Source organism: the organism of the source record quoted next, unplaced genomic scaffold (genome assembly GCF_019419815.1).
Source record: "Pyrus x bretschneideri cultivar Hongxiangsu unplaced genomic scaffold, Pyrus_bretschneideri_v1 Contig61, whole genome shotgun sequence".
Classification (NCBI taxonomy): Eukaryota; Viridiplantae; Streptophyta; class Magnoliopsida; order Rosales; family Rosaceae; genus Pyrus; species Pyrus x bretschneideri.
The window spans coordinates 924,918-936,664 of NW_025999800.1; the positions used below are offsets into that span (position 1 = coordinate 924,918).

The 11,747-nt window shown below is 38.7% G+C and overlaps 1 protein-coding gene across 1 annotated transcript; it reads left to right on the plus strand.

Annotated features, from left to right (window-relative positions):
* Positions 1-5,103: 5,103 nt before the first annotated feature.
* Positions 5,104-9,246, plus strand: LOC125471749. Its single transcript, XM_048572458.1, has 5 exons — positions 5,104-5,344; positions 5,465-5,996; positions 6,477-6,975; positions 7,176-7,257; positions 8,538-9,246. The coding sequence occupies exons 1-5, from the start codon at positions 5,288-5,290 to the stop codon at positions 8,760-8,762; spliced, it is 1,395 nt and encodes a 464-aa protein (XP_048428415.1). The 5' UTR covers positions 5,104-5,287; the 3' UTR covers positions 8,763-9,246.
* Positions 9,247-11,747: the final 2,501 nt, after the last annotated feature.

Below are 11,747 nucleotides of genomic sequence, written 5' to 3' on the forward strand. Positions count from 1 at the left end.
CATCCTCGAAACGTACCATACTACTTCCTTTCACTACGCCATGTGATAATGGGTCCTCACAGCTTTCTCGATACTCAATTCGTTCTTACAACGGGAATCTAGCTAGTGCTTCATTTCTAATGTTTGTCGGTGAAAGTGACCACAAGAATGACTGGTCGAGAATGTTCAGGTTACCTAACTGGGGAATATGGTTAACACAACCATGAATTTACTGTCCTAATACAAGGCATGCTCCTAAGTTTCCATGATTTTAATTTCTTCGGCTCAGGTAGTCATTGTTAATCAGTATATTAGTTACGCCGCTATTTAACACATTTTTGATATTTTGATATTGTTCGTTACCCTAAAATTGTCAACCAGCGTTTTGGTATAAGGGTATCACTCCCAGATACTAGTACCTATGTCCGGTATCAAAAATCATTCCGCCTGAATACTGGTTGACAATTCCTGGATATTGGACAATATTGTCAATTAGTAGTGTCACCGTAGGCTGATTACAAGTTAGAACCCGCTCGGGTAGATGGTTTCAGATGATTGGTAAGGAACTGATCCAATGAGGTGGGTTTGTTGATTATAAGGAAAATACTTGCTACATGAGGATTTCTACTAACTGTAGGTATAATAACTCATACTTCCATGTTTATTTTCATCGAGATGACGAGTACAACATCGAAAGAAAATTTGGGAACTAGTGTTGGTTGAAATGTCTGAAGGCTAAAATTTTTTGTTGATAACCTATCTTAGAATGGACTTAAACAGAAATTGATCTTCCTCTTAAGGATCTGGAATGATAACTAGCGTGTTTGAGAAGATTAGTGCTATCAAGGACCAAAAGTGATTGTCCACCAGATGTTCTTCTGTCGAGTGCTACCACTTTAGCACCACATTGTCACACTAGACATTTCTAGAAATCTTGATGAAAGTAAACTTCATAGGAATTCTGATAGATGCTAGACTAACAGGTACTACCAAAGAATCAAAATTAATTGGCATTTCCCATTCCCAAGGTTTGGTAATGTTGGTTGGAGAATAGTGATGGGTTGATTGGTAATTCTCTGGTGACACAAATATCAATATATTAGCCCCACTTCGGGGTCATCATCTCATTCTAGAAATGGATTTTTCCTTGGCAGAAAGGTTCTTTGTTTAAGGTCTAGAGGTGTCCTCCAAAACGATGTTGTAGAATGTCGATAAGTCGTCTAAGTCACTCAAAACTCAGAAAAAAGGAAACACATTTTTCGTGCTGGACGAGGTGGCAAGATTCAAAAATTAGGCTCAAGAACCGAGAATGCTTACATCACGCGTGTGATGAATATAATACTACCCAAACTTATGCTCTGATACTAAACTGACACACCCCGACCCGGAATGTCCACCTAGACTCTGAATCGAGCTATGCTGGCCAACACTCTGAGGGTGACGAAGCCATAAAGTGTAGTCATGTGGATAATATGAATAAATTTTAAACCTAAAAGTGCCTAAATATAAGAGTACGCTGGTGAGCAAGAATGAACTCATTTCACACGTAAAGTCAGAGCATAAGTAAAGTACAGTAAAGTGGGATGAGAATTATACCATCGAAGGTGGACCTATACTGATATTTACCAAGAATCCTCGTCAACATGAAAGCTCAGCACTAGAACCTGAAAGGGTGAAAAATAAGGGTGAGTGGGCCTAAAAACAAAGCTTTGTAAAAATCTTTTCAAAAACATAATAACCCCTCGTCGTAAAACAAATATAGTTTCCAAAATATACATACTATGTATAGTAAGAAAATACTTACCGTAGCCTGCAACATCTCAAGAATTCAATACGGTACAATATTTCGTAAGTAAGCACATGACGTCCGCAATCACATAATCTTGCATAAGCAAACATATCATATCGAGTACTCATCGACACATGCTGACACACGAGTTTATCTAGAGTTATTCTGACATGAACAAGATTGGATGTAATAATAATAGACGCTCTAATACTACAATCACGTGAAGACTGGCGCTATACGAAGCACATACGAGTTCTAATTGCCTATAGCAATCTAGGATAGGACTGGCACCTTCAATGGATCCAAAGTGAACGTACAGTGCGATGTGCACAAACACGTGAAAGACTGGCTCTAGCCCGGATGAGTACTAACACCAATGCAGCAACCAATGAGCAGTTTAACAAAAACATAATCATGCCACAATGATTCGATAATTCTAGTCGACATAACACTATTCATAGCTGTAAGTTTAGCTAAGACATCCCGTAGGATTTATAATGATTTCTTAATTCTCGTCGTTACATCATTTTCTATAAATGTTAATTTAATTACAGCAATCATATAGAAAATTCATTATTAGATGTATATATGGAAACTAAATATATATATATATATATATATATCAAAGAAAAGACCCACCCACAAATCATGTTTTCGAGTCGAATCCACCTCGTAGCATTGAGAGTCTTTGCGATGCGTTTTGCCTAGAAACGAAACCATTTAGGTAAATATAACATACTAATGTAATTACACATTTTTGTACAAAGTACGGCTAATAAAGGAACTATCTTAAAACAGTCGAATTTCGAAAAACAGACGGCGAATTTGGATTCGGCACGTTGAGAAACCTAAGGAGAGACCTCGGGTTCCTCCACGTGCCGCCACAAAGTGGCTGCCCTGAAGGCCATGAGCAGCCGCATGCCAATTTTGGTAGCTGAAAGGTTCACCAGAAAAGTTTTCGTCGTTGCCATGGACGACGACGGAGCACAGTACCTCCGGTGGAGGCACGTGTGCCCTATGTATCGGCCATGATGCGCTCCCACGTGTCAACCCAGGGAACTGAAATTGGGTTTGAGTTGAACTTGGGCCAGGCCTAAATGGGTTGGATTGGGTTAATAGGCCAAGGGTTATTGGATTAGGCCCAGCAACTAGGTTGGGCCGGTTTTGGGTTCCAGATCATTGACCCAACAACTGAGTTGGGCCGGTTTTCAATCACGGGTCGCCAGATTCCACAAAGGAGAAAGCTGGAGCTGGCTTATTCTCCAAAGCTCCGATCGAGCTCCATTCGCAACTAGACTTCACCATTTAAGTGTCAAAATTATAATAGGAGGACGGAGATTCAATTAATACTCTTTTAGTTCACAGCCGTGGTCGGAAAACACCTAGAAAAACTTCGGGTCCGCAGGAAAATCTGGGAAATTTTCCCCTAGTTGCTTTTGCACTCAACCATCACAATAGACTTTCAAAACTACTCTAATCCTACACTAAAACGTGCTCCAAGTAAGCACTCGTTGGGGAAAATTATTGAACAGTAGTGGCGCCACTGCTCAGAGAGAGAGAAAGAGATATGTCATGTTCCCGTGGCTTGGGTTTCACGACGTAGAGTCATACTATGGTGCGGTCATGCTCGTCGAAGCAACAATGGGGTGATGGTGGTGGTGGCGTGTGGTTCCCAAAGAATGAGAGTAAGTTAGAAAGGAAGTGACAAAGAGAGATGAAAGAGAGAGAGAGAGAGCTAAGAGAGGTGAGATGGCAGTCATCAGGTGGAGAGATAAAATGAGAAATGTTTGAAAATGAGAGAGAGAGAGAGAGAGTGTGTGTGTGTGTGTGTGTGTGTTGTGAGAGATAGGGAGACACGGGAGAGGTGAAGGAATAGGGGCATGGGCCCCACATGTCTCACAAAACAAGCCACAAAATATCTCTCAATTGAAATTATCAAATCGCCTTTCAGGTTCGTAAATTCGTAAAACCTTTATCGTAACTCCAAATTCGATTCCACTTATGCCTACGAGTTTGTACTGTCGAGTACTACAAGGATACACTAAAAGAATATTTCGTATGTCCCACTATATGCTAGTCCACGATGGTCAACATCCTCACCTCTAAGGGCATTTTCGTCAATTCATCCATTTAAAATTAATAAAATTGTCAAATTAGGGACGGGTTGTCACAGCCAATCTATTCTAGAATAGCATTAGCCAAAAGAATAGCATGTGTTCTTGGTTGTTCAACTTCATGTTCCTGTAAGTTGTAACTTCCCAAAAGATCTTCCAATGTACCTAATCCAAGTTCTTGATAGCCACCATCAATTGTTTTTGCCACCTTTCCTTTACATCTCTCAAACACTTAGGTTAAGGCCCAAGACACAGACACACACACACAGCAATCTAGTTACCTGGAATGAGACATGCACCATAATCCAGAGATTCCATCCAAATTACAAAGCCTGTAAATTGCAAAAGCTGTTAAAAGGACACAAAACCCAGAGAAGGGGATCCACCCCAAAAGAAGCTTCCCAAGAAAAAAAAAGAAAAAAAGAAAAAAAAAGAAAACACCAGTAATCTCTCTCTCTCTCTCTCTCTCTCTCTCTCTCTCTCTTCACGCTTGGGACTCATGAGTGGCCTTTGTCCACTGCTCCCAAAGCAGTCCCTCCCCTTTTTATGAGGCACACTCTTTCGTCCACTTCCTAGTTCCTAGTCTCCCCTTCTGCTCAAGTACGACTAAATGTCACTGTAGTTATAGAGTAACTCTAAACTTTGAAGGCTGAGCTTTTAAGCTTTTGCTTCCTGCCGACTCCCATGTGACTCAATTCTGGTACAGTACTTTGAAATGGCATCAAAGAAAAACTTTGTAGGACGGTTTCATCTACCAGTTTAGCACTCTACAATAAAAAAAAAACGAATCTCGTTGTATTTGAGTTTACAATTATAAATTATATAACTCAACGTAGGTCTTGTATGCAAGTTTTACCGGCTAAATGATCAAATACTCTTAAAAGAACGAGGCTTATTGAATTTGAATAGTCTCTGACTCAATGTATGTACAATTTGTAGTGCATACAAAGAACATATACTATTTGAATGGTCAAATACTTTTAAAAAAAATAAGGCTCATTATATTTGAATACTATCTGACTTAACGTAAATACAACTTTCATTGCATACAAAAAACATATACCACTGCATTGGGATACTATCTGACCCACGCTTATTCAAAATTTACATCCATTTATTTTGAGATGTGGTGGGAGTATCTCAAACTAATATATATATTTTTATTTTATGTTTTATCTTTCTCAATAAAAATTTTGCAACTTGTCAGCAGTCAATGCTTTTCTCCTTTGCTTCCGCTTCTATAATTTCTGCTGCTCACTTGGTCATTTTCTCATGAGAAAGTGTTTTATTACTACACCCAAATGGTGGGGGAGATAGACAAAGCTCTTGTCCAAGATACCAAAAAGTAGTGATTCCACAAGAGAAGCATCCCCATCCACATCCACCACAAAACCTCTCTCTTTCCATGGATCTCACAAGCCCTAGATGCTTTCAACTTCCATCTTTTATCTCATCCAGTGGGGTAAATATCCCCATTTGGTTTTTTCTTTTACCTTCTGTTTTTAACTTTTATGATCTTCACAATGGGTTTTAAATACTCTTAACTTGTATCCTCCCTTTTTTTTTTATTTTTTTTTTTCAGGAACCGCCATTGGAGAGCAACCCAAGCTTCTATGGAAAAACCACAAAGGACCCATTTGCAGACACATTTCCAGACCCTCTCTGCAAGCTCAACCTCAGGGAAACCTCTGAGTTTGTCAAGTCATTCCCGGTCCCAAGCAACGCCACATCAGCGCAGAGGAGGGAGGGAGGAGTGAACTCTATGACACAGAGGAGAGCAGCAGAAGCTCCTCCCAGTCCTGGAAGGCCAGTTTTCAGCTTCTCAGTTGGCAACTTTTCCAGAAAGAGCTTTCCTTCAAAGTGGGATGATGCTGAAAAGTGGCTCATAAGCACTTCCTGCCATGACTCTCCTGCTCACACCACCAAGCCGCAATCAGATTCCACAAAGATTTTTAATCCAAAACAATGTGAGGTTTTTGCTGAAAGATCAAGGGTCACAGAGGAAAGGGTCTCAAAGGTGGTCTCAAGCTTTCAAAGATGTGTTTCTTTGAACAATTATCAATCTACCAGAGCTTTCAATGGGGTCTCAACATCAGCTGATGTACTTCTAAAAGGTTAAATCTTTTATTTCAATTTTGTGGAACCTTCTCACCTGTTGGCTTTTTGCATCATCTTTTTGTTCCACTTTCATCTTCCCCTACTTTTGTTTTTCCCTTTAAAATTTTGATAATATTTGGGTAGGGGGCAATTGAACTCGGGTGCATGGGCGAATGCTCTTAACCAATCGAGCTACAAGCCAATTCAAGTTAAAGCCCAGATAGTAAACAATGTAGAATCTATTTTTTACTTTTTCATTTATGTTGTTTACTGGGTATCTTTCAATTTCTGTAAAACACACAAGAATTGATCTCCTTAATCAATAAAGGGTTTTGCTAGGTATCTGTTTATGCAAAAAGAATTGAAGTCTTTAAGTCTTCTAGCTGAAATAGTTACTGTTACATTGAAATTGCTTAATTTTGTTCATAACCAAATTTCAATGAACTGAGTTAATTTGTTTTACAAACTGAAATTTGGGTTTTGTTTTGTTCCTGCAGATAAGTTCGTCGATGACATAGAACCAATTTTACCCAATTCCAGGTGCTTAGAGCCAACTAAAGAGGGCTTTCTATTCAAAAACTCAGCCTGTGATGCCACGAAAGATGCGGGCAGCGGCACAGAAGAGGCTCATGATGTACACCATCGAGACGTCGGCACAGAGATGACTCCTCTTGGAAGCTCAACAACTTCAAGGTGCCCTACGCCGTTCAAGTGCTCATCTCCAGCGCGCCACAACACGCCTGCGAACAGGTCAGGGCCTTTGGCACTGGGGCACTCTAGCAGCACCAACAACACCATTGACATTGCCCAGCTGCAGGAGTGCCTTGGGACACAGTACGAATCAGTTACATCGAACTGGAGCTCAAGGGAAGAGGAGGAAGTGGAAATATCGAAGAGCTTGAGACATTTCGAAACAAGCAATGCGTACGCAGAGAGAATTTCTGAAATTAGAGGTGCTGCATGGGAAGAGGAAGAAAATAACGAATGCTGCCTTAGGTAATAACTGGATTATTAAGTTAAAGTGTTAAACCACATTTGTTTAAGAGTTTTAAGAGTAGTTTTGCAAGTGGTGGGTAAGGCCTCTATTTTCAATTGTCCATCTCGGGTTTAAACCCTCTCCCCGTGCCTTGCTCTAACTTAAAATAGTAATATCGCTTGTAAAAGAAAAAAAATGAACGTGTGGTTTGAATGTACAGATATCAAAGAGAAGAAGCCAAAATCCAAGCTTGGGTCAATCTCCAAAGTGCAAAAGCAGAAGCTCAGTCAAGAAAGCTTGAGGTACTTCTGTCATTCTGTTAGTATTTCCTTGGTGGAATCTTACTTTAGCTGGTTTTTGTTCTTTAACCATTTGTTGATTTTCCATGGCAATTCAAATGCAAGCATCAGACACATGAGATGTGAACTTGAATACTGATGTTGCCTCCCTTTGCTGTGATTTGTATAATGATTTTCTAGTAGCATAGGGAAATAATTGAAAAATACATACAAGTTGAACTGGTTATAAATATTGAACAAAAAAAGAAACCCGGGTAACACAAAAACTTCAAGTCAATAAAGGGGCACAAAAATCCTGATTTAAATACGACTTATTTTTGAGAGATAAATGATTTTCACACATCTATTTTCTGCTTCTGCACTTCTACACTTCTACACTTCTGCACTTTTGCTATTTGGTCATCAAACATATTACTGCACTTTGGACCACCTCCATTGAAGTGCAATGGTAGGAAGTGCATTAATTATTATATTGGTTCTGGTTGGCATCCTAGTTCTTGAGCCACCCGTCGCTCTTGGACATTATTCTTCTTTTGTATTTTACACTGCAGTCTGGACCACCTCCATTGAAGTGTGTTTAATTTGCTTCATATAATATGTAGTTTCTATACATGCCAAACTTTTAAAGCAAAGAAGAAAGCTAGAAGTCATCACCCCCACTTTTTAATACTGGCAATTGGAGAGTATTTAATTGGGTTGGAAGCTTGGTTTTTTGTTCTTTCCTAAATTCCTTATAGATTAGTGAAGAGGGCCCTATTCAGTATTATTGTCACACCGTTACGAGTATTATTAATCCATTACTGTTATAACTTGGATCTTTATATGTTAATGTCATATTCTATATGTCCATGACCTATGAATCATGTCCACGCAGTAGTGTGGTAGTTGGTGGTGTAAAAGGTTGGCTTACAAGCGAAGATGGATGTGAAGAGAATCCCACATCAGAGAAGTACAACAATATTCTAAGGTTTAAATATAGGTGTTCCACTTCTAATTGTACCGAGATCTTTTAAAATAAAACCTACACCTAAGGTTCATTGGGCTTGATACCACCCAAGGGATTCGGCCTAGGTGGTTAAGTGGGGATAGCGTTACTAGTGGACACTTATGGAGCCCGTGACATAATAGTCACCCTAAACTCTCTTTCTAGTTTTAATTGCCTGCATAACCGGAGCTCATCCACTTTACACAATGTAGTTACGCTCACGTCTACAAATTTCTCCTTTTTCACTTGAACTTCATTTGTAGTTAACTGGCTGATGCATTTTTGTTTTGGGTTATAGGTGAAGATACAGAAGATGAGATCGAACCTGGAGGAGAAGCTGATGAAGAGGATGGCAGTAGTTCACAGAAAAGCTGAGGAGTGGAGTGCAACAGCGAGGCAGCAGCACTCTGAACAAATCCACAAGGCCACCAACAAAGCAGCACACAAGATGATCACAAATAGGCACAACCCTCATTTTTCTGGCCACATTTCTTGCGGCTGCTTCCCTTGCAATAACCATTAACAACCCAGATCATGAAAGGAAAAAAATGCAAAAAATATATATATATTTCTTAATTTGCAGAGTGAGGCTGCACCGTAAGTCCAAAAAAAAGAGCAGTAATGGGTGCAACACTAGGTCATTGGTTTTTTTTTTTTTTCCGTTACAAGGGGAAATCGAATCGAAATTAGAATCTACAATTAACCTATGAACAAGGGAAGCGATTTTCGTATTCTAAGCTTCCTCTGTGTGAGGATTGAATAACGAAGGGAGGATTGATAGACGAGAAGTGCAGACAGAAAAATCGGGAGTGTGACAATCACTATTAGGGGTGATTTTCGGCACAATCGGATCAAAAACAAGTTTTCCAATTTAATTCTGAATTTTAAAGAATATTTAGATTAGAAATTAATTGGCGGAATTGAAAATGCAAACTTGCACCCCTAATCGCTAACCCATGAACAATGTCTCAACTCTTAATCAAAGTATTAAAGGATAACCTGCAAATGATATTTTATCAGTCCTATACTTCGTTAAGAGCATTAATCTTTACACATGAAGTTCCAAGTCTAATTTTTATTCCCGATATCGCTTGTATAAAGAATTTGTGTTTTTTTTTTTTTTATCCAAGTAAAGACGATTCAAAAGAATCACACATTGTTAGAATGAGTAACTTTGCATATGCTTATAAGTAGTCGGTTATTCCCTATATTATCAATTGGTAGATCCTCAAATTTCTTGGAAAAACTATAGGCTAGTGACACTGCAAAATCTTGGACCGTTTGATAACTATTTCGTTTAGTTTTATCAAAATCATAACAAATTAAGGCCGAACTAAAACACATTTTCTTCTTCCCATTAAAGTCTTGACATTTAGAAAGAACTTATAGCTCGAGTTATTGAAACCCATATATTCACTGTTATATTGGAGCTCCCACATATTTACTTTTGGATTTGAGGTCCTTGATTTTCACCCTTTTTTGAAAATAAAATAAAAAAGAGGGGACAACTGATGGTAAGTCACGATTATCCATCCATTTCGGGGGCCGAAAAGACTCACTGAGGCATTTCAGTCTCTTACTAGCCACAAGTCTAAGTTCTAAACTAGAAGTGGGTTTCGAACCCAAGACCTCCAATTTTTAATTTGAAAAAAGTCTCCTCGCAATCTGTCATTTACCTCTAAATCACTAGGTTGTAGTTCAATTTTCACCCTATTTAAATATGCTTTAAAATAAAGATCACATGAGAGCTGAAGGTTAGACTGGACTCGGAAAACATCTGAAGTGGAAAGCAGTTTTGTTCTTTGTTATTTGGCTTATTGGCTTATTGGCTTATTACCCCAGAATCCAAGAACACCACAATATTATCGTCCTGCCATTGTTGGAACTTGGAACCTTTGGGACCTACCTGTAACCTGTCTGCATGCAGCCATGCACGAGAAGAAAGAAAAGGATATATACTTTTACTATTAGCAAATGGCAAAGAGAGATTTTGGCACAGTAATAATTTGTTTTTTACGTGCTCGAAGAGACCAAAGATTTGATCTCATTTGATGATAAAAGCTGCACCACTTTGTCTTAAATGACCCAACCATTTCAAATGTTATTGCTTTTGCGGCACTCTTGCAGTTGCAGCAAAAGGTTATTATGATGGCTCTTAAAGTTTCTGAGTCTAAAATTTGTTAGCAACTTGCGTAAAATGAGTTTATCATTAATATTTTATTCAGGTTTAGAAACTCAACGTTTTATGAAATTTTTTTACACATGACATCATATCACGGTGGCGATCACTCATTCCCTAAAGTTGTAATGGTGGTATTTGTTGGACCACTTTGTCTTCATTATGGAGTCTAACTCGAAGATTAACACCAATATACAATATACAACAAAAGGAAGAAGAACCTCTCTCAAAAGTTATATCCATACATATATACACACACACACAATGGTGACGAGGTGTATTCTTTTAGAGCAATTCCACTCATTGCCAAAGGGCAAGGGCAATGGCTTCTCAATTGCACTTTAGACCATCTACAATCGAAGGAATGCCAAATGGTCATGTTTAGCCCTATAATCTTGCAATAAATTATATTTTAATGAACAGTGTCAAGCCATATTTTTTACCATCTCCAACCGATAGAACCAAAGGGCCATAGGCCAAACATAACCCTTTGACAAAAAGTCCAACTCCAACCGAGGGGACCAAAGGGCCATAGGCCAAACATAATTAATATGGTTAATTACTTAAACTATTATACTAAAATAAGGTTTTCAGACATATTTTAAGTGTCACCTGTCGCTAAATGACTAAACCTCCGGATTTCTTATCTTTTTATAATCTTAGTAATTTTTCGGATAGGATTTCGAGTGACAAGTAAGGTTTTCGGACATATTTTAAGTGTCACCTGTCGCTAAATGACTAAACCTCCGGATTTCTTATCTTTTTATAATCTTAGTAATTTTTCGGATAGGATTTCAAGTGACACGTGTCGCTATCGTGAATAATTCTCCAGATTTCTTATCTTTATGTATAATTTTTTAATAGGATTTCTAGTGACAAGTGTCACTAAAGTAAGTAACTTTCCAGATTTCTTATCTTTATGTAATCTTAATAATTTTTTGGATAGGATTTCGAGTGCCACGTGTCAAGATGTAATTGGTTGTGCAAATTTTAGATAGGGTTTTTATCTACGTGGCACTTCTTATCTTCAGCTTCCAATGTTAATAAATTGGCTGGATATTGGGCTAGAATTCACACACCTTCATCTTTGCCCTCTCCAATATCTCTTTCAATTCAAGTTTGCAATAAATTCCAACTTTGGATCATCTTCGCATTCCAACTAGGGATCAAAAGAAGGACAATTGGTGGGCCAGGCCAAGCCCGCCAACTACCCTTACAATTCAAGCCCGGCCTTCAAGCCAGCAGGCATGTTTGACGTCAGCCACGTTCTATTATTTGTTTTTGTCTGGCGTGTGTAATACACACGTATCCGAGCAAGTGGGCCAACAG